This window comes from Vanessa cardui, chromosome 6 (genome assembly GCF_905220365.1).
Source record: "Vanessa cardui chromosome 6, ilVanCard2.1, whole genome shotgun sequence".
NCBI lineage: Eukaryota > Metazoa > Arthropoda > Insecta > Lepidoptera > Nymphalidae > Vanessa > Vanessa cardui.
The window spans coordinates 12,819,834-12,845,413 of record NC_061128.1 but is presented as its reverse complement, the minus strand read 5'-3'; the positions used below and the strand labels follow the sequence as shown (position 1 = coordinate 12,845,413).

At 32.5% G+C, this 25,580-nt stretch overlaps 1 protein-coding gene across 2 annotated transcripts in view; it reads left to right on the top strand.

Moving 5' to 3' along the window:
• Positions 1 to 25,580, top strand: part of LOC124530314 (cardioacceleratory peptide receptor-like) — a 177,448-nt gene that overhangs the window by 118,825 nt on the left and 33,043 nt on the right. For both annotated transcript variants that reach the window (XM_047104430.1, XM_047104428.1), the window contains 2 exons: positions 7,680 to 7,815; positions 19,308 to 19,443. In XM_047104430.1, coding sequence (XP_046960386.1) covers positions 7,684 to 7,815; positions 19,308 to 19,443 — 268 coding nt within the window. In that variant the 5' untranslated portion in view covers positions 7,680 to 7,683. The remainder of the gene's footprint in view (positions 1 to 7,679; positions 7,816 to 19,307; positions 19,444 to 25,580) is intronic.

The window sequence follows — 25,580 nt, the reverse complement described above, 5'->3', positions numbered from 1 at the left end:
TTGGAGTAAAACCCATGGTCTAACAGTTAATCCAACTAAGTCGCAGGCCATTATAATTGGTAGTCAAAAGTTATTACCGAAAATTGATTGGACTAATCTACCACCTGTGAAATTTGATGGAGTTCTTATTCCTTTTGAAGACAAGGTCAAAAACTTGGGCATAATCTTTGATAAAACGTTATCATGGATTCCGCAGGTTACCGAAGTGAGCAGAAAGATGTTTTCGGCGATTGGTTCTCTGCGTAGGTTACAAAACTTTTTGCCCTTACCTACCAATATTACGTTAGCACAAACTCTCCTATTACCAATCTTAGATTATGCCGACGTATGTTATCTCGATTTAAACGAGGAGCAACTAAATAAACTTGAGCGCATTCAAAATCTCTGTATACGGTTCATATTTGGGCTTCGCAAATATGACCATGTTTCTGAATTCCGCAAAAAGCTCAAGTGGCTTCCAGTCCGCCTTCGCAGGAATACTCGTATTCTATCATTTATTTACTGTATCCTATTCAATCCAAAAGTTCCTCTTTATTTAAAAGAGAGATTTAAGTTACTTGGCGCTTCTCATTGTCGCTCTCTGCGCTCCGAGGATAATTTAATTTTGAGTATCCCTTCTTACTCTTCAACTTGTTACTCAAAATCTTTTACAATTAACGCAGCACGCCTATGGAACTCCTTGCTCTTAGCGGTACGTCGAGCTAAATCCCTTGAAATATTTAAACGTCGCATTTTCGAATATTATATTGATACTTGAAATCGTATTTTCATCCCTTACCCTTCTCCTCCTCCAATCCTCATTTATTTTAAAATTGTGTGTATGTTTTTCTTACTAGTTATGTGTGTATTTTCTCATTATATATGTATGTATTATTTTTACTACTTTATAATGTTTGTATTATAGTACACCTCCACCCTAAATTTATTTATTTATTATAATGTCCTATGCCAACCGGTTGCCTGGAAGAGATCGCTCTTCTAGCGATAAGGCCGCCGATTGTATACTGTATAATATTGTTTTTTTTTCTGTTTTAAAATTTTATGTACTTTGCTTGGTGTACAATAAAGTATATTTCATTTCATTCATTCATTTCATTCATTCATTAGATTCGATCTCACAATATATTCTGTTGGATCGAAAACTTGGAGGTATACAGGCCTTATTTTTCTGATAGTTCCAACTACTATGATATCATCACAAACACAAGAATTTTGCAAACAAAATGCTTGTAAAATAATTGTCAGTTACAGTGAAAGTACGGCTCCCATGACAGGTTGACCATATTCTTCTTCTTCTATTCTTTCCCCAAAATATCTTATACTAAATAGAGTGTTACTGGTTTTATTCTCATAGGCGCACCATATTTTCCTTGCATTCTTATCAGTTTTGCTAGGTAGGTATTATTCGAAAGATACTCGTCCTCGGATATGTACCAGTCGCTCACCAATCTTAAGATTATCTCCAGGCAAATGAATCGGATCCCAGTATTGTCTAAAATCGACACCTACTTGTTTATTGATACCTATAGTCAATAAAAGACCTATAAATATTTATATTTCGATTGTATCTGTTGGATTCCATCGATTTTGTAACACCGTATGCGCTTCTGAATTGGTATTTTTATTCGTGATAACTGTCTGTTGGATTTACCAAATGTTGTCCCGGATGAAGAACCATCTTATGAATACCACCGCGAAACTTATTGTGTCGAGGACCTCAACTTTGCTTCTCAGGCTCAGCTTTCCATATTGTTCCACCACCAACTTCATAAGTCGACGAGTATTCTTGTGTCCGTTGGACACTTGTGGGTTGATAGGTTACGACTATTTTGCTTTATTGGTAATAAATATTAAACAATTCATGTTAAAAATATTATTATTATGTATTTGTATTCGCAAAACCCTGGGGTTAGAATAGATGTAGCGATTTGTCATAAATATCAATACTTTAGTGTTTATGAGTAACAGAACGTAAAAATGTGTCCGCAATACACTTGTGAGTAGTTAAGAGTTAAGTAGGTGATTTCAGTGGTGCTTGCACTGGGTTTAAACCAAGTTAAAATTCACGTGTTATTATCACTAGCCCATCACGGATCAATTTAGCTTAGCTGTTTCAATTAATAAGAATACTAATGTCAACGAAACGCCATTTTATAGTACTCGAGATAAAAGTATCAAGAGATAGCTCTTTGAAGCCGCCTGCTTGTAAATGGCATATTATATATTTATGTACATAAGGGCTGTTAGCTTAGGCACTTATTGTCCGAAATTTGATCTTAACTATTCAAACGAATGTTTCATATTCAATTTTGATCTTTATTATTATTATATAAGATTGAAAATTCAATGTCCAGATAGGTTTACCTTGATTTCGTTTATCAATATGATCTCATAGTTTGTGCAAAGCCTTTGTCCAAACTCCAGAATTAACTATAACTTTAAATAGTTATTATCGATTGCATTGAAGGCTATTTTAATCGAAGTGAGAATAAAGATAGATCTTAGTATTATTGTGCACTATTAAGAGTTTTATATTATCACTTTTTATTTACAGAATAAGAATTTATAACATTAAATGCGTAAATATATACAATGAATTATAAATAGTTACTGTATAAATATATTGTATAAAGCTGAGATGGCCCAGTGGTTAGAACGCGCGTATCTTAACCGATGAATTCGGGTTCAAATCCAGGCAAGCACCACTATAATATATGTGCTTATTTTGTGTTTATAATTCATCTCGTGCTCGGCGGTGAAGGATAACATCGTAAGGAAACCTGCATGTGTCTAATTTCATCAAAATTCTGCTACATGTGCATTCCACACCCTTTCCCTAATAGTAAAGGAGGCCTTAACCCAGCAGTGGGAAATTTACGGGGTGTTACTTTACTACTTTTATATTATTATATTTATATAGCTTATGAATACATTGGCATTGACTTGCACAAAGCCCTCCAAGTTAATCAATATTGACAAAAACACTTAAGAATAATATTTTTAAAAGTAGCATATTTTATAGAGCAATTATATATTTGTACTTAATATATTTAATTACATTTAATTACGATGGAAACGGGCAATCTGGCACGATTACTTTCATCACATCGTGATCAAATAAAGTCTTCGATTAAACAAAGAACAAAACGTCGACTTAATGAAGTCCCTATGTACATAAATACCTTATTATTGTCTCGTTCGTCCAATGATCAGTATATAGACCAGATCTAGGAGCCTAGGTACAAAAAAATCGTTTTTGAGAGGAGACATCACTAGCAGTCCGGATTATTTTTAATTAAGATAATGTGCCTATAAAAAGTGTCGTGATAGCTTAGTGATCACAACACTTTACTCGGTGGTAGGGCTTTATGCAAGCCCATCTGGGTAGGTTACCTTACCTGGGTACATTACCCACTCATCAGTTATTCTACCGCCAAATAACAATACTCAGTATTGTTGTGTTTCGGTTTGTTTCCGGTGAGTGAGTCAGTGTAATTACAGGCACAAGGGACATAACATCTTAGTTCCCAAGGTTGGTGGCACATAGATGATATAAGAAATAGTTAATATTTCTTACAGTGTCTATGGGTGATAGTGACCACTTTCCAACAGGTGGCCCATGTGCTCGTGCGCCAACCTATACCATAAAAAAGATGGAATTTAATGTTGATTCAGTTGATTTGTTGATCGAGAGGAAACCTGTACACATGTAAAAGGATCCGCTTTAGAGCAGCGTGGTGGATAAGGTTTCAAACCTTCTCCACAAAAGAAAAGGATTTGCCTATCAATGGAAGATCAGCAGTCTGCAACTTTATACCGTTGATAATAAAAAAATACGGGAAGAATTCACGTTCTGTTTGAGATGTGTTCAAACCCACATCGCCTTGAAACTAACCACAATCAACTTGGGACACGTCTGCGTTCAATTTACTCTGAAACTCAAACTTCAGAACTATTCGAGGGAAACTACAACCATTGTGCAAGTGTTGTGATAACAATGAAGTTACATTTTACATTTTTTATTTACTACATAATTTATTACTAATTTGATTCATTGATTGGAATGAGAATGATAAATTAATTCGCCTTTTTGATCGGTGTTAATATTTTTTATAGTTATGTATATGCTAGAATATATCAATTATAATTGTGTTGTATAAGGGGGTGATTTGCGCAATCGATAATGTTTACCTAGAAAAAGCGGCAAAAAACACAGTCGTTAAGATTTTCCAAGATTTTTCTAAGGTGAATGAACTAAAATAAAATGTATTTTATATATCGTGTTTGAAAATATACATCTATTGAAAATATCTATCACGAATAGTAATATAATCTTGTATCCAGTTACATTCCTTATTTATCAATATTTTTTGAAATGTAATTTAAATATTATTAAATACAAAGTACAAATACAACGTTACATATCTAGATCTATAAGAATAAACTCGAAACTCATCATATTACACAATCAAATGTGATTTGGAATATTGATTGTAATTATTATAATATTTAAATGTTATACGGATTAAAATAGCATATCGTAACTCGGTAATGTTTCAAGAGTCCGATACGCAGTAAGTTATAACAGAACAAAACTGCTATTATCCGACTACAAAGGATTAATAAATTTCTATTGTGAGACAACGTATACGATTTTACAACAGGAAATGCTCAGAAATGCTCAATTTATGAAAACATTTTTAGAATCATTTACGTGGTCAAAGAGACTAGATAGAATGAAAATACTGATTCCTGTTGTTAGGTACGTTTTCTGTAGCGACTTGTAGGCAAAATATCATGATGATCGGTTAAATTGTTATGTAAACAAACTCGCTTTAACATTTGATAAAAAATAGGTTATATAATGTAAATTTATTCAAGCTCTCATAAATAATGGAACACGAAATAAATTAATAATACGATGCTTATAAAATGACCGAAATTAAATGGAATAATGTTAAATTGTGTTTTTTTAATTTTGACAGTAATATAAGTTGTTGATAATTCTAAAGTAAGGCATCCATCTTCCAAAGAGAGGGGAACTCTATGACGTATTTATTTTATTTGTAAGTTTGGATTTTTTTTACATGAGTTCTCTAAAAAAAATGTAGTAGGCCACATTACCACTTTCTCCTATATATATTATATCAATAAAACATAGTATTGCATATTTTTTCAATTCACCCCTCGAGGGAGTGAAATGGGAGTACGCTTTTGTGCTATAGATATGTGGCTTTTAATTCTTATTCTATGAATAATTTTATTTCATCCGTTTCAAATTATATCGCAATCAGTATACCGCTTCATAAAAACATATTTTACGAGCTGCCAAGAATAAAATAAACATTACTTTCAATTTCGTAAACTGTAATGTATAATTTTACAGATAACAGCAACGTTAAATAATCCTACATATATTATAAACGCGGAAGTTTATACCGTTCGATAGATTATTGGTATAAAAGTCGATTACGCGTGGTTACATAAGAACCTTGAAACAATAATAATATTGCAGGAAGTTTCAGGCTACGGGTCGATTTTTGCAAAATTTTTGTAGTGGAATATTACAATATTCGATTTCGATATTTAAAGTAAGTAAAGTAATAGCCCGTAAATTACCCACTGCTGGGATAAGGCCAACTCTTCCATTAAAGAGAGGGTTTGGAACATATTCCACCACGCTGTTCGAATGCGAGTTGGTGCAATGCACATGTGGCAGAATTTCGTTGAAATTAGACACATGCAGATTTCCTCACGATGTTTTCCTTTACCGCCGAACACAAGATGAATTATAAACACAAATTAGGTACATGTATATAGTGGTGTTAAGATGCACGCGTTCTAACCACTGAACCATCTCAGCTCTTTTCTGATTTTTAACAGTCGATGATTCCAGAAGTCGTGCGAATTATTTAACAGACTTTAATAAGTATACTCATCCATATTAAAAATAGCCCCTATACTATATTAATGATCACGAATGCATGAAGACCGAAAAGGCTAACTGCTATTCTATCATTGAGAAGCAATTTCGATTATCTAAGTCAGTGGTTCTCAACCTTAAAGTACCGAGGGATGGGACCATGTGTCAAAGCGATTTTCGTAATTGCATTTTCTTTACCAGTATATGAATCCTTAGTTCAGCGCAGTATCTGCTACTTCATTTTTTTGCGACACACGCCGCGGCATGCGACATACTTCCAGGGAACACCAGTAATCTATATCACTGTTTAAGAACCAATGCTCTAAGCAAATTAATCAGCCCATCTGTCATTATATTTAAGTTTGCTATCATTTGTTTTAATTATTATCTCTTATATTAAAATATATCAGCAGTGGTCTCAAAACGTGATATGGTTTGCTTAGCCTGTGATAAATCATTAAAAATATGTTATATAATTATAAAGAAGATTCCACAAATAAGCGTCACGTATATGTATTTCATGTTGACGTTTATTGCTTTATTTTTGTAGAACGGACGTGTTGCAATATTGTAACTTGAAACGCTGAAGTAAACTTGTCGTATGATGCAATAAAATCACTATGACATATATTCAACTTTTTATTTGCAGAGATTATTTTCGACTTTATCAATACAGTAAAAATATACGTGTTTTTTTATCATTTTGATGCGCCCGCCATGATGATCCAAAATTATTTTAGCTTTTTTTATAGATTACTAGCGGTCGCCCGCGGCTTCGCCCGCGTAGATAACGGTTCATAATCAGTCTTCTAAGATCCCTACTGCTGAGGCACGGTCACATTTGAAGAATTACTGCAACCGGCGCTTGGATCTATTGTGATAAACCTCAAATTCGTGATCAAAACACCTCAGCCAGACCAACATCAGCCACGAATCTGATGAGGTTCTTAGGGTCGGAGGCCATTATGCCCTCTAAGGACCGGAGTTAGAACATTTTATCTATCTTTTATAGTTTAGGCATCATACGCAAAAAATCAATTTAAAAAAAATTAGCCTATGTTATGCGGGATTCATTTAGCTTTCGAATGGTGAAAGAATTTTTAAAATCGGTCCAGTAGTTTTGAGCCTATAAACGACAATAACATTACTTACTTTAAATAACGAAGTCAAACAACAAATTTGTTATGGCTCATTTATTGTATGTCCAAATTACCAAAACATGGCGACAAAAAAAATACAGACGAATTGATAACCTCCTCCTTTTTGAAGTCGGTTGAAAATAAAACCATTTAAATGATAATGAAAGAATCGATTGCACTTTTAATTAATACGCTGCAACTTATATTTCATTAAGTGGTAAGAATACATCCTAACAGCCATAAAAGGCAATACTATTTTTAAAGGATGAACTAAAATAATGAATATAAAAAATCAGCTTCAAAGCTATTTTTTAACTCAGAAATTAATCCATTAATCGAAGATCAAATCAACATCGCGCCGAAAATGAAAAGATTTTGGTTTCTGTGACAGGCGATCGCGCTTTTTTTTTAAATATATAACCCAAGGTATTGATGCATTCCTCGGTAAGAATAGGTATATAATAAAAAAAAATTGTATATATTTTTATGTCAATCAGTTAGTTGGAACTGGTTTAATATTCTGTTGGAAAATAGACTTACATACTAGCAAACGAAATTTGATAAATGATTCTAGGTAGTCATTTTTTTTATAAATTGAAATATTTCTATTGTTTCAGAATCATGGATCCAGATCTGATGGTTGAAGAGATGGGGGATGTTACCACCACATCCCCGTACACCGTATTTCCCTCAAACCACAGTTTCTGGAAGAACGGCACCGAAAGTAACCTCAACATATACTATTTTTATGACGTAAGTACTCATAGTAACACTATAAGATGAAAGATTCGCCGCATTACTTGACTGTTAATTGATTAATGAAACAAAGAAAAAGTTAATGACGTTAGCTAATATTTCTTTGGTGCCTTTTGGTTTGGGGCCCACGTATTCTATGCCAGTCTTCGCCCTTATTTGGGTCAACTAGGCGGTGAATAAAAAATACTAATGACTTCTTGAGAGACGCTCGGCGGAATTGAAGCTGGCATTGTGTGTTAAATTGGATTTATCGAAGTATTCTTAGATTTATAATATAATTGGTCTTATGATAAACATAAAGATATACTTAAGAGTTCGTTGGCGTTTCCTCTCAGTAGAATCTACATTCCGAACCGGTGGTAACATTAAATTAAATCTTGAAAAATGATGATTCAAAAGTGCTTGTAACATACTTTAATAGGGTAAGATTTAATTTAATATTTTTAATGTTATTTTATGATAAAATGACGAGATGGACCACTTGATGATAAGTGGGGACCACTGCTTATAGATAGTGTATTATAACAAATATGACATGACTATAAATTTAATAGAAAATCTCCTAAGCTAGAACCTTCTCACAGTAACAGATTTACACACATCTATTAAAAACATTTTATAATATTATTTTACTTAGATTCATTAATTTGCGAAAATATTAATACTTGATTGATTTTAGTTGAAACTGATTTCGCTTAACTTTGACAAGGTCAAAGAGGTGTTTTATGGTAAGCTCATTATATAACAGACTAGTTTGCAATAATTATGTACTTGTTCGATGTACATTCAGATTCATATTTTCATATATTTCATATAAAAAAAGTTTTTTAATCCTTATACCTAAATTGTGACTGTTCGGTAATAAAAACTTGCAGGACACTAAAATTAAATTAAAATTAACTAACCAAAAAATTACTTTCGAAAAAAAAAATCCGTTGAGATAAATAAAATGTATGTACCAACATGAAAAATGACTTAAAAGTGCCGTGAAAAGCCTCCTCATAAAAGGTATATTTTAATTTTAATTGAATGACTTCATGCAAAAACTTCTTGATAACCAAGTATAGTTTTATTGTCATTAGAGCTACGTTTGTTCACTAAACGCTGTGTTTTCATATTTTCTGAAACCACGCACAATTTCATTAGTTTGTATTTCAGAGCAAAACTTTTGGGTACACATGCTTATTAAGGCCCGGAATAGCGTTATATGACCATGAGCTACAATAATTTCATATTTAATGTTTGAATTTTCAATGAATTAGGTCAATTAGATACATTACAAACTTTATACTATATGTGCGGATATTTAAGCAACATATACAAAATGAAACACATAATAATTTTATATATAATATACTCTACAAAGTTTGAAATATATAGAGTTTGTTAACTTACATTTTACGTGATGGTAGGGCTTTGTTAAATTCCCTCTGGATAAGTACCACCCACTCATCAGCCGCCGCCACTCATATTCTGCCGCCAAACCACACCACCACTTGGTATTGTTGTGTTCCGGTTTGAAGGGTGAGTGAGCCAGTGTAACTACAGACACAAGGGACATAACATCTTAGCTCCCAAAGTTGGTGGCATTGGCGACGTAAGGAATGGTTAATATTTCTTACAGCGTCTTTGTTTATGGGTGGTGACCACTCACCATCAGATGGTCCATATGCTCGTCCGCCAACAAATGTCATTAAAAAAGCATTGGTGGAAAGAGGCAATACAGTAACATCCTGCAAACGTACCACTGTGGGGCCTAGGCTATTAGGATTTATTGTCAAAAGACAATAACTTGACAATATTGCTTGCTTATAGGCTCGCAGGCGATTTGAGAAATCGCTAGTTCAATCCTAAACCCTCACATTAATGTCGTTCCAAGTTCTAACTCTAACTAAAAACATAATGTTAACAAAAATAAAAGTAATTAATAAAACACAAAGATTCGTACTGTTTTAAAAGTAAAGTAAATGTTACGTCTACGTCTTGTAATATTATTATGGGACGTCTCAATTGATGAGCACCTTTTTTCATTAAAAATTAACATGGATATGTATTTTAATTAAAACACACAGAGGTAAGCCCGGAGACCGAGTTTTTAATCCCAAACATAATCTCGTTTGTACCCTAATAACTTTTTAAAGCTCATGTAAGAAAATCTCGTAGCCCTTCGTTTTCATTTAAATAATTCTATAGACACACTAGAGGTCTGTCCTTGCTTTCTACGGGCTTAATTAGATTTTTTTTTATTGTATTAACATTGTTTGGAAGATGATCACAGCTTCAGCTACCGGGGCCAATTATTTAAACACGTACAAAAAAAGTCATCAAGTTTATAAATACATATGTAAAAGATGTTATCTACTAATAATTATCACAATTCCGAGATGCATGAACAACAGTCTAATATCATATTTCTATAAATTCATATTTATAATATATATGTGATATATATGTGATACATGACACACAACTTCAAAGAGTAAAAAATTATGATAACATAAAGAAATAATATTTTAAAGTTTTATATAAGTGTGTTTACAATACAGCTGTATCATATGCACATAATTTACGAATAAATAATTTGATAGTATGTCAACCTACCGTCTGTTAATAGTTATAATAATAACTATTAACAGACATAGCCTTATCTTTAGCACAACAAGCGCCCCAGTGCAAGCACTATCACGGGAAATTAATTTTTTTTTTTTTTGAGATTTGATTGTGACTCGACACACCCTAGTTTAATACGATCTGAACAGATTAAAATCAAAACATGCCATAGATAAATAATTACCATCGAAGCCTCAACAAAAACAGAAAATAAATTTGTAAAACTGTACATATCTAAACAATTAAATAAAAAATAAATACAACGTATAATATGGCGATTCGTTCTTGTTATATATATTTTGTTATTTTTGAGCTGAGATGGCCCAGTGGTTATAACGCGTGCATCTTAACCGATGATTGCGGGTTCAAACCCAGGCAAGCACCACCATATATATGTATGTGCTTAATTTGTGTTTATCATTCATCTCGTGACATATAAACATCGATAACATCGTGAGGAAACCTGCATGTGTCTAATTCATCGAAATTCTCCCACATGTGCATTCCATCAACCCGCATTGGAAAAGCGAGGTGGGTTATGTTCCAAACCCTTTCCTTAATGGAGGATTTATCCCAGCAGTGGGAAATTTACAGGCTGTTACTTTACTTTTCATAACTTTATATCTATTTTAATGTTGATGGATTCAAAATGAAAAGCATTCGTAAAATAATATAGGTACAATAATATATGTAATCAGTGTACTTTAAAATCCTCCGCATAATTAGGAAGCATAAAGAATAATAATAAATCAATCGTATTGATAACGGGCATGTGTGAGTCGGCCAAAAGTGAAAAGAAAAAATAATATCTATATTCAAAAAGCGCGAAGTCAATGGTTTCCCGCCCACATGTTTATAGGGATTAAGGCCATAAAAACACTGAAAGGTTTCAATCGCGTAATGGACGTAACGCAGGCGTTGATAAGCTTATCAGCTTACACTGATACCGAATAATCATGTTGCGTACTTTTAATAAAGTTGATGTACACTGATCAGATAAGGTTACTTTTAATTAGCAATTTTTTTATGAATTCAAATTCAATAAATTCGACGAAAATCTAAATAAATAAAATAAGTCGTTTTGAGTCAAATCGATAATGCATCTCAATCGTTTTCTTGTCTCAAATTTGACGATTACGTTACATATATTTAGAAACATGCCGAGGTAATTGTTTGTATTAATCTTGGCCGATGAATTTCACAACCATTACGTCAGAATTACAAATGTTATTTGCATTACATCGATGCCCGGAAATCCACAATTGCACACCAGCAAAAAATGCATTAAAATATGTGAAAATGAAAAAAATGGAGTGGTAGAACCATATTGCACGTAACGTCATTCTTAGAATAATTTGAAAATACTCATAATAATGTCCATGGAAATGTATCTTAAAACATACAAGTAAAACTCTTAAAATGACATAAAAAATAAACATATTATTATTGCTAATACATATTTATAGTATGTTTATAGTGTGGCTATGGAATTTACATGTGTTGTGTCTTCAATAACGGAAAAATACATAACATTACTTAAAATTATCAAAGAACAATTGATGGGTGAACAAAAGAAAAAAACAGAAAAACATCCACTTAATATTACGAGCACTCCCTGCACCTTAATAAATGTTATATTATTATCTCCTCGGGACTCATTGTTACCTGGTACAAAAAAAACCGTACTAATTTTTTCACAGTATGGACAGATAAACATGATGCGTCGTAAAAAAAAACCTGTGTTTAATGATCAATGACAAGAAAGATAAATATATTTATATTTGCCTGTTTCTTGTCTAAAACTGGTCCAATTTAAAATATTATACATTATTTCAATTATTACAAATAAAAACACAACTTTGTATTTACTCGTCTTAGTAAATACTATGCAGTCAATATATTTAAAAAAATATATCGTCAAACAGAGATACTTTAAAATAGTGCGTGCGTGAAGTTATTCATGTATATTATTCATTTATACATATCCTGCTTAGATTCAACTGGCATTAAGTCAAATCATCTTGTATTAAGTAACAGGTATTATTTATCTATGTTGTTTTGAGCTTAAATTTTGTTAATAGACCAAGTTCAAAATAACAGTGAAACCTTGTTATAACAATAAATACTAGGACTCAGAAAGGATTACTAGCACTCAGAAAGGATATATTAACTTTACGAATTTGGAATATAGGAGTTGGTAGTATAACATTCCTTCTCGTGTCTATACATGTGATACAATGATGACCGTGTACGTTGTCTTTTATATGTCTTATAGCGTGTAAGGTATACGTAAATAAATATAATAGTTTAAAAAACTAGAAAACACGGTTTTAGCTCGAACTAAAAATAACAAAAATTTAAGTCACGTGATTATTTTTCATATTCTTGACCGTTAACCCTTTCATTTGATATCCATATCAAGAAGGTGGATGTCAAACAAACAGTCAAACTGTCAGTCCGCCATCTTGGAGAGGCCGGCATTTTGGATTTGTAATGACGTTTCTTAACTAGTCATGTATTGTCAGAACTCAGAGTGTGTGCAAAATTTTATCCTTATCGAAGACCAGTAACTGGGTAAAGACAAGATTCCAATATTTTTTACACGCATACTTTACAAGTGAAGGTAATATAAGCGTGTTAAAAAGTAACCAATAATTACAACTAAATTTCATTAGCTAATAGTTTAAAGACTAATCTTTAAAAGCACGAATGTCTAATGAATTTGCTATTTCGAACGGACTAATAGCATACGCAGATGTGCACTTTGTTTTGAGAATTCGAAACAATTAATTATACGTTGTAACAGAGAAATCTTACAATAGATTTCGAACAATCACCGTGAAGTTATAGGCCGAGGATTGGAGTGCGACTTTACTTTGACAGTTCGAACGGGAAGTAATGGGTTCGTTCTTTTGAAAAGTTTCCTTAAAAATATGACTCATAAAAACAGAATGATAATTCATATTTAAGATTAACGATTACTTTAATTAGTTTCGTAATATTATTATTTTGTTGATTACTATGATTTTGAGAGCCGAGATAGCCCAGCGGTTAGAACTCATGCGTCTTAAACGATGATTTCGGGTTCATACCCAGGCAAACACCACTGAATATTCATGTGCTTAATTTGTGTGTATAATTCATCTTGCTCTCGGCGGGGAAAGAATACATCGTGAGCCTGCATGTGTCTAATTTTATAGAAACTCTGCCACATGTGCATTCGACCAACCCGTAATGGAACAGCGCGGTGGAATATCTTCCAAGCGTAGCCCAGCAGTGGGAAATTTACAGGCTATTGTTGTTGTTGTCTGTATGATGTGACAGAGTCAACACGTAGGTTATAATCTAAGGATATAATTAACTGTACATTACGCATTATTTGTTGATATCTGATATATCTATAAATTTTCTATTCTCTGTTTTTAATAGTGTACCGGTGTAGTATATTTGTGTGATCGTATGTGTTCCTAGTTTTAACTCTACCTTGTAGGCGCTACAGAGGAAATCTAGATACTTTTTTACTTTACTCGCTCATAGTTATACAAGTAGTTAGTTTATTAGCATGAATATAATATTTAATCAAATATTATAAAAAAAAACACATATTTTATTACATTCAGTGTATTCAGAAGTAAGACGAAAAAACTCGGGTAAACGTCGGTTGGGAGCGGGAAATAGGAGTAATAAAATCGTTCCTTATATTCCAAGCCTATGTATTGTGAAATATTTGGCAGCTATAAATAATGTTACATGATCTTACTGTCAATATATTTTAAAAGGAATAATGTCGAGACATGTTATTTGTTGCGTAAATCGATGTGAAGTAAACAACTACTAATAAATCAAGACAAACCTATTTGAAGAAATAAATTACTATTTTTGTTGGAAAAATAAATAAATTATTTATTTAGAATCAATGACATTGAAAATTAGTCTCATTGACTGTGATATGTATTTATGACTATCGTGTTTGCGAAGTTGTAGATTTTTTATTATACGACTACCTGTGCCCCCCTTTTTTACCCTTTGAATTTAACAAAAAAAAAAAATATCGTAGCCTAAGTTACTCCCTGATATATCAGTTATCTGCCAGTGAAAGTCCCGTCAAAATCGGTCCAGCCGTTCCAGAGATTAGAAGGAACAAACAGACAGACAGACAGACAGACCTACAAAAAATTATAAACAATGTTATTTTGGTATATGTGCCGTATATAATATATATACATTGAGTAAAAAAGGGCTATTTTATTATTACAAAGAGACACTCAAATTTTATTATATGTATAGATAAAATCTAATGATATTCTGTTTAGTATTTTAACCGACGTCAAAAATAGCTAATACGTTTTCCTATCGTAATCCGTTCAATGGTTCTTTATAATAATGCAGTTTACATTATCCCACACTTGCAGATGTTCACCTATTTCCAATGAATAATAAATTGATTCCAAACGTTTTCTGAAAATAAAAATTACAATTTGGATATGTACTTTATATTTTAAACGATGCATCTAGAAACGAATAAGAAATATAGTATTATTGATGTCAACTATTTGTTTTACTTGGTGGTAATGCTTTGTCTGGGTAGATTCCGGTTTAAATGGTGAGTGAGCTAGTGTATGTACAGGCACAAAGGTATGGTGTTATGTAAGAATTTTTTTTCAAAGTGTCAATGTTTATGGGTCATGACCACTTGTTAGGTGGTACTAGTGGTGGTACACTGATGGCCCATCCCGACATATGACTATAGAAATATAAAATTTAGAACTGTGAACTAAAATTAATTGGTTGACATTTTTAATTTTTAATGGATAATTGTGTAAATATATTTTACTAGTCTAGAGCTACAATTATTTATATTTTTTCTTTTTGAGAACATATTTTATTAAAAAAATTCGATAAACATTACGTACGGTACGAAAACACATAATTTGAACGGAGAACAAACTGCCGTCGGAAACCTAAAGTATTTCTGTGGATTTTAGCCAAATTGGTTTTCTATATCTCTGCACTTACTAGCTGGTCAATTAGTTTCTGAAGTGTGACTATCGAATTTATTACTAGAATGTATTTGTATGAGTTTCCCAACTAATGTTAGTAAATGGTATACTCTAGTATGCGCCGTTTTCCATTTGGAACTCTTAAACTAGATATTCAAATTATGAACAAATAAATATTCGAAATTTAAATTTAATAGATAGAGTGATTCGAGAGGAAGGTCATTGCATGTAACACATTGACAGTAAAGAAACACTGATAATTTTGGAAGTTTCTAATATGATGTCGTAAATAAACAAATTCTTTAGTAAATTTAATATCAGTATTGCACCCGTGCGAAGCCAGAGAGTGTCGCTAGTTTCATTATAATTTCGTAGTTGCATTATTATTACTGCATAACGATAGCAATAATTATGTAATAGCATTATATAAAAAAATAAGTCTCATTAATTTTCTTAGAAGGAAAGTATGACGATGTGATTTTCAAACTTATCTTGTTTTCAAAAGGTCGCCGAGGGGTTTTTACTGAATCATTATTATGTCAAAAGATTTGCGTCAACTCATATATTAATAGCTGGAATTGATGGTGTATAATTTTTAAACATTTATTATAGTCCGAGCTCCTGTTAATAACATGAAATTGTAAACGGTAGCTGGTACCCGCAAGACAGGCCTAGTGCGGGACCACTGGATGTTTTGTATGTCAACTTTTCATGTCAATAATTTTTTTATTTTTTATTTTATTTAGTTCTTACTTTGTATCAATAGATGTCGTTGTTCACTTTATTCGTGTTTCTGAATCACGCTATCGTTTGTCAAAGTAAATTATATAAGACTAGTAACACATATCAGTAACCGTTCTTTAGCCATAATAATTATTAAATTCTCGTTTATATGATTTAATAAATAAAAATTTTAACAAAAAGAAAAACCGACTTCAAACAAAACACTATTTTAAAACAAATGAATATGCACGAAAAAGTAATAATAATAATTGCGTATTCAACGTATTTTTTAGAGTCTTCCTAAGTTAAATGAAATGAAAAATATTAGACTACTTAAAAGTCGATTAACGATTATATCATGTAGTTATAGTTATTGGTATATTTGGAGCCGGTGTCAGCCACGGTGCCCTTGCCCCAAAAATCAAAAGAAAGAAGTGATACGAGCCCCTTGATTGATCCAGTATATTATTGTGTAAAATGTAATTTGTAAAAAACATATTTGTTAAAGTATTCTCGTATTGTTTTTTGATAGATATACTGTAGGGTTTTATTGGCTGACACCGACTCCAAATATAACAATAATTATAACTACATGATATAATCGTTAATCGACTTTTAAGTAGTCTAATATTTTTCATTTCATTTAACTTAGGAAGACTCTAAAAAATACGTTGAATAAAAAAAATGGGACAAAAAAAATGGGACCCCACGGGAAGCACTACCTTTCAAACAAAAAAAAAATATCAAAATCGGTCCACCCAGTGAAAAGTTATGAGGTAACAAACATAAAAAAAAAAAAAAAAAAATACAGACGAATTGATAACCTCCTCCTTTTGGAAGTCGGTTGAAAACAAAAATATTATCGCCAGCAAAACGTTATTTCATTTAATCCAAATCAATTGTAACACTTTATTATTGTATTTTCAGACGAAACAATTCGACCAAACATAATAGGACCTATTTTTTTACAACAGACAATACAATTATATAAGTCTGTTGTTAAAGAAAGTTAAATACATATTAATATTGATTTCGAAATAATTATTTACCGAACTATATTTTTTATTCAAAAGTAAATCTTGATAAGCGTCTTGCTAAATGTGTATTATAATGTTTGGTGACAAAAATTTTGTTAAGAGTCGGTGAAATGGATAGACAACAACAACAACAACAGCCTGTAAATTTACCAATGCTGGGTTAAGGCCTCCTCTCCCTTTTGAGGAAAATGTTTGAACCTATTCCACCACGCTGTTCCAATACGGGTTGGTGGTATGCACATGTGGTAGAAGTTCTATCAAATTAGACACATGCAGGTGTTTTCCTTCGCCGCCGAGAACGAGATGAATTATAAACACAAATTAAGCACATGAATATTCAGTGGTGCTAGTTGGGTTTGAACCCGAGATCATTGAATCATCTATTCATTGATCATCATTAAGATGTAAGCGTTCTAACCACTGGGTCATCTTGACTTGAAATTAATGGAGGTGAGATACATAGTTGCAATTCAATTCAAAATTAGCCAAAAATATATTACGGATAACTTCTGGCATTAAAATGAAGTGCTATTGATATATTTAATCGATTGAATGACTGAACTATGTGCACGTGTTTTGTTTCTGCAGCTGTCTAGATGAAAGGAACATTCGCATAGAGTACAATATCTAAATTTGCAAATACAACTTTCCGATTCTATTCAAATCCAACTTGTTTTCCTCACAAAAGTAAACCTCAGCAATCGTAAGGGTCAATTTCTTCTTATTCATATCTGTTACTATACGATTCCGATTATATTTCGATCGATATATTACGTATCGTAGCACAATATAAAAATAACTGAACTTAAATGACTATTTTTCTATATTGCGATAAATTGAAAATTTGTTGGAATTGGCAAACAATTTTAGTGATGATTCAATTAAAAACTAAGTTACCAACATTTGTACAATTTTGGACAAATTATTGTTGATTGGTGACGACTTGCCAAGTTACCAACATTTGCACAATATTGGACAAATTATTGGTGACTGGTGGCTTTGAGCGATTTCAGAGGCCAAACTAATGACCAAGTTTCTAATTGTCCTTTAATGGAGTCATAGCTTTAGATTTCATAGAATCAAGCAATTATCAGAAACTATCAGCCTGTAAACCATTAACTGTAAAATGATGGCTTCCACGTCTCTTAGAAGAACGTTTGCATCAGATATCTAAAGCCTAGCGTACTTACTATTTAATTTCATATGCGCAAATATACACCTTTGACAAAGTTACGGCATGTAGTTTCCGACTTCGCAAAAGTCAACACATCCTTCCTGGGGCACGGTATTCGTTTCTATAATAAGATCTCACAGTTATTTTAAACTTCGCTTATTAAAAAACTTATATCTCAAATGTATAAATATGGAATATTACTCAATATAATATTTATGTGATAAAAAAGTGGACTTGGTATTCTTTCATTTTCAGTCAGGATATAGTGTATTGATTTCTGCTGTAGTTAAAATGGTTAAAAATAATAACCAATAAGCGTCTTGACAGTTCTTCTCAGTAGAATCAACATTGTCAAGATTACCCTGTACCCTTATTTCATCACGAATGACATGACATAACATGATGACTTAAATAGCTTTTATAACCCCATTGATTGAATATTATGTTGATATGATTTGATCTTATTCAAATATGACCAGAATTGAAAAAGAAATTAAGTGTTATTTACTAAATCCACTGGAGCAAACTTGTGGAGTTTCAAACCTTCTCCACAAAAGTTGAAAAATATTCAATATCGGATTGATTAGACATCGTTATTTTTATATCATGTATTAATTATTTTGTACCAATTATATACAGGGTTATTGGTAACTGGTAACCATTTTTGAGTTATCAAAACTTTTTAGCTTTTTTCAAAATTTGTCAAAAATACAACTTCAAAAATTTATTTAAAAAAATTATCAATTAAAATCTATTTTTTTCTTTTGTTTTATAAAAACGATTAACCACTGGATATTTGCCAATATTTAAACAATAATTATCGATCCAAATTTAAGAATGCCAGACGGAAAAAGTGTTTTTTTTTTCAATTATTTTTCCTCAGAAATGTCTTAAAAACCAACCATTAACCCTGTATATCCTATAAGTACATATGTTTTGTTTCAGTCGGTCCAGTTCACGGTGATGTGGGTCCTATTTGTTCTGATCGTGGTGCTGAACGCGTCTGTCATCGCAGCGCTGCTCTGCACCAATGCAAGGAAGAGCAGGATGAACTTCTTCATCATGCAATTGGCTATTGCAGGTTTGGAATTTATTCTTTTGTTCTAATATTACTTTTATCTCGTATATAGTATCGATTCACAGAAATAGAGTAATGCTAACTCTCTATGTCTTTCCTGAAAATTCTCTTGATCGAAAATGACAGTTATTACAAAGATCTAATTTTGGAGAGCGGAAAAAGTCACTGGTTCAGTATAGAGCGATACTGCAGTATAAGAAAAAAAATGAAAATTGCCGTCGACAAACTCTAATTCTTTGGAATAAACGCGAAGTTTCGCGGGAGAACCACTAGTTTAGTTAATTACAAATACGAGTAATAGCTAGTTCGCTTTATAAGGGACTTGTTTTGCCTGTTTCATCAACGAGACTAAATAAAAAAAAAGCAATGGAAGTAAACGTTTCAAAATTTATTTATCATGCAAATGATCAATATTTGTGACATTTGCATTTTAAGCAGTGACTCAAACATTTCTTAAATATATAATACCCCGACTTATTGCCCATTGCGCCAGAGGGTTCATTATTCGTAACGAAAATCGGAATTATGATTTAAGGGGAAAATATTAGTATTCTTGTCACGACCGCGGTTATGATTTGTACAATATTTATTACTTAATGATTGGTGTTTTTGCTTCAACAAACTTTAAATATTTTTGAATTCAATGAGGCATAATGTAAAATACTAAATACTAAGCTCTGCGGTTCCTTGGAATTGACAAAAGACTAAAGTCTACGCAATCAAAAGATATGGCCAATTACGTAGCATTATCCAAACATTCTCAAAGGAAATCAAAATCTATGGGGTACATTTAATCCAGCAGAAGTATAGGAAAAACTAAAATGCGTAAATTTTTTGTTACTTGGGTATTATTATCGCACTAGCCTGCTTCTAATTTTTTTTTTACAAATCTTTGCTTTGCATTTCTGAGCGGAAAAGAGTCTCCAAATTGCTCAACATTTATTGTACTTGATGATGTGCTCAAAACGAATCAGTTCGGAACTTCATTTAGATTAAAAGTTTGATGAACAATGCAATAATTCTGGCAGATCCAATGTCAAATATGGCAAAAGGGTTGTTCAAATAAAGCCATAGACTTGTGATTAATTCAGATCGTTTTAATTGTAATATATATTATTTTTGTATCAATAAAAACCAAAATTCCATATTTAAATTAATATATCATTGTGTTAATTATAATCTGCATGTATCCAACTTACCATGGAAAAAACTGCCGAGAAAAACCTTCGTGTCATCACGAAACTTCTTTCACAGCGTAGATATTCAGTAAGGTTTGGTGTAAATTTAATTTTCACAATTTAAACAAAGAAGAGGTGCGGCTTGAACCGTCACGGCATACGACAATATTACCCCCAAGAGGCGCTAATACGTATTTCACTTCAAAAATATTATATACTAGGTATAGCGCGCGCCTTTGTTCGCTTTTTAGGGTTTGATCATCAGTTCATAGGCATAACAAAGACATATTATTATATCCTATGTTCAAGCTCACTGAATACCAGATTTCAATTAATTCAGTTCAGTGATTTGACCTTTAAACAGCAACAGACAAACTGACACATATAATTTTGCTTTTATATATTAGTAAAGATATTATATTATATACCGATACGATGGGAATCTTCAAGAAAAGAGCGTACCTTCCTTAAAGGTCGGCAAAGCACCTGCAAGCACCAGCGCCAGGTACTGCAGATGTTCATGGGCGGTGGTAGTCACTTTCCATCAGGTGAGCCACTTGCTCGTTTGCCACCTACCACATAAAAAAAGTAAAGACTAATTGTATATACCTAAAACATATCTTTAATATGAGATTAAACAAGAAAGGTACATCTTGTATTCGTAAAAATATTGCTCTTCCATGCTCTCATAATCAACGTAGCCCCTAAGGGGGCCGGATTACGAACAACAGCCGCACATAACTTAATCATAATGCCGTAATTACTTGGATAAACTCTTATACTTGTATTATTATAATGTTGCTAGTTACGAAACCTGTTTTTTTTTAAATGCTTAATTTTACATTTTATCGTCTTAGATTTTTATAATTGGTATATGTTATCAAAACACAAGTATGCGAGCTGAGGTGGCCCAGTGGTTAGAACGCGTGCATTTTAACCGATGATTTCGAGTTCAAACCCAAGCAAACACCACCATATATATGTGCTTAATTTGTGTTTATAATTCATCTCGTTCTTGGCGTTGAAAAATATTGTGAGTAAACCTGCATGTTTTTAATTTCATCGAAATTCTGCCACATGTGCATTCCACCAATCAGCATTGGAACATATGTATTTCGTGTTCCAAACCCACTCCTAAATGGAAGAGGAGACCTTAGCCCAGTAGTGGGAAATTTACAGGCTGTTACTTTATTTTACTTTTATGTGTTTTATTCATACGTTTACTACTACGAATTGTTTTTCACATCACGAAACATACATTAGTCTAGGAAACATTATATGTATACTATATATACTATATATGAAGACTAAACTCAAAGCTTACGGATATTTACATATGTGCCATCGATTTATTTTACCGGTAAACAACAAAACGTTGTATTATTGATGTGTTTCGGTTCGTAAGGAACGTTTAATATTTATTATAGTGCTAATTGCAATGTCAATTAGTGACCACTTACCCTCAGGCGGTCCACAACTGTCACTTAACTGTGTAGAAGCTTTTATCTTTTCAAGCACATAATATGTAGCGAGAGCTGAGATGGCCCACTGGTTAGAAAGCGTGCATCTTAACCGATGATTGCGGGTTCAAACCCAGGCAAACACCACTATATATATGTGCTTAATTTGTGTATATAATTCATCTCGTGCTGTAAACGAAAACATCGTGAGGAAACCTGCATGTGTCTAATTTCATCGAAATTCTGCGATATGTGCATTCCACCAAACCGTATTAGAACAGCGTGGTGGAATATGTTCCAAAACCTCTCCTTAATGGAAGAGGAGGCCTTATCTTAGCAGTGGGAAATGTACAAGCTGTTACTTTACTTATACTTTCGTCGCTCCTCATCTGATTGTATTTATTAAACGTCTACATATATCTTATTAAAATATCGCTCCTGAATCATACTTTCGAATTCCTCGCATACATTTGAGCTAATAAAGATGAATGTGTAACGTTCATAAAAAATAACAATCAAGTTAATTTTTTAAAAGCATTAGCTGTTAACTGTCACTGAAATGTTTTTGTGAAATTATGAATAATTCTGCAAATGAAAAACAAATGTCTCAGCATTCTCATTCCAATATTATACCAGAGAAAATTTGTTTACAACATTTTTGTATTTCATATGTTTTTTTACAAACGTCCCTTGTCACTGTTACGGGTATTATTTAAGGCTACGTTGCTGGTTGCTGCTAGTATTATTGCCACTATTCCACGCAGTCATGATTTATACAATAACTAGATTTAATTAACTCATTTGTATATACATAAGTTTTTGTTAAATCGCAACAATTTATATATTGTTTTTATGGTACAGGTTGGTGGACGAGCATGTGGGCCACCTGATGGTAAGTGGTCACCATCACCCATAGACAATGAAGCTGCAAGAAATATTAACTATTCTCTGCATCGTCAATGTGCCACAAACCTTGGGAACTAAGATGTTATGTCCCTTGTGCCTGTAGTTACACTAGCTTACTCACCCTTCAAACCGGAACACAACAATACTGGGTACTGTTATTTCGCGGTAGAATAACTGATGAGTTGGTGGTACCTACCCAGACGTGCTTGCACAAAGCCCTACCACCAAGTAAAAAATGTAATCAAGAATCCTCTTTAATTTTCTGCACATCTATAACAGATAGTCCTTAACGTAAGGCCGCAATACGTTTTTTCATACAGCTGTCGTCCCATAATCACTTGGACAAAAACGGCTTACACTATTAATATATAAGATACAGATAGTCAACAAAAAAATGTAATGAGTTCTCAAAATGCTGATGATTCTTTGCCATTTGGCAAGTTGCAACAAAATAAGTAACTATTCGTATAGGCCCACTGAAGCCTACTCGTATACGGTATATGTACGTAATACGCTCGTCTCAAAATAAAATATTAATAAAACATTTCTGACACTTCACATAAACTGCCCATAAGAAATCTAAACAGACGTTTCCTATTAAATACTGCAATTTGAATATCTTTATATAAGTTAAAAAGTTCGGAGCGCGCTTATGAAAACTATATTTATAGTTCGAAAAACTGTTAGACCATGCGGAGATAATCTCACGTCGAACAAACTCCAAACTTCCTCATATTTCCAATCATATTTTTAACACTCCTATCATATTTCAATCACTTTGTTATAAATGAAGTAACGCCTTTAATCCAAACATCGAATTTGTAAATAAACGCCGCATCTAACCGACGAATAAACTGAAAATAAACTCGCTTAAAAACATTTCCTTCGCACAAATTTGAATTTTACGTTCCGGTATTAGAGAATGTTTAGCGATACGTTAGGAAGCATATTTTCTAGAACAGAACTTTTGTTTCGATATAAATAAAGGGGATTTACGAGATTCACTCACGACGTAAACTTGAAATAGTTTATTTTGAGGAGAGTACGTAACGAAATTCACCGAAACTTTGAAAATAAGAGCGGTCTTGTGTTTTTGTACACAAAATCTTAATAGTAATGAGGTACCGTCATTACTTATGATTTTATAGAACACAAGTGCATTAGTTACTTACATTGGGATCAGAGTAATGTGATGTTGTCCAATATTTATTTATTATTTACTCGCGCTCCGGCCCGGCTTCGCACGGGTGCAATGTTGATACTAAATATACTACAAACTACATCACATTACAAACTTCTAAAATTATCAACGTTTCTTTACTATATTGTCCATGTATTACATACCTTATAACCTTCCTCTGGAATCACTCTATCTATTAAAAAACCGCATCAAAATCCCTTGCGTAGTTTTAAAGATTTAAGCATACAAAGTGATATAGGTACAGAGAAAGCGAGTTTGTTTTATACTATGTAGTGATTATTAAAACCAAAAGTGTTCGATGTGATCTTTATTTGACCCACTGTGGCTTAGTGTAGGCTTAGTGTGCTTTAGTAGCACTGAGTAGACAAATAATTTTAATATAATGGATTTATTTTTTAGATAACATCTTTACACCTGTATAACACAAATAATTTCCATAAAACTTTACGTAGAAATAATATTGACACAGGATACGCTGTAGAAGCCCCGAAACGAAACAATTGAGTTTGAATCGACCAATAAATAGTGAAATTAATAAAATTTGTTCGTTTGTAGAGGCATATTTTATTCAATATTACAGTCCCTTAGGATAGCCGTTAGGATAGCTCATAGAATCTGAGGTGAGTACTTCATATTCTTAAGCTGTTGTAATTTTAGTAGTTCGGGATGGCCAAAATAATATTATCGTTTTATGCTCCAATCTCTCTATCTTTTGTTATAATGCCACGCTATCGTCCAATTGTTTTCTAATGACAGCTCAATCATATTTAAAATGAGAAATAGTGTTAATTATTTTTTACCATAATTAATTACAGTTTTACAAATTATTGATCAATTAATTACAATAACAATTGTATATAATAAAGTAAATTCAATAGCCCCCTGCTATATTCATAATCATAATCAAATGTCATAACACAGTATTGAAGGTTAAGGTTACTCTTGTAACACTGTCTTAACCTCTAACGTTTGTTGGAAGTGATCGCTGTGTAACTACTATATGTAAGGTCGCTAAAATTGTATGTCTCTTTTATTAAGGCTGATTCTATGTTGTAATTAATTACTTTCTCCGTGTGGTGTACAATAAAGTATAAATTAAAATAAAGTAAAGGGTAATCTCCAGAATCAAAGATACAATTCTAAAAAAAGTTCACTGATGATGTGACACATGTTGAGGATATTGTAGGGTGGTCCTCAACTATCCTTCCTCAGAACTTCTTCCTTCACCACCGAGCACGGAATATATTATGACGACACATGAAAGCACAATGGTACCTGCCGGCCTTGAATCCGATTGTATTCTTTATTTAAATGCAATTTTCTTAAATAAAATTATGAGTCAATTAATTTATATGTCAACTAATGTCAAGGTACGAAAACAAAGTACGAATATCG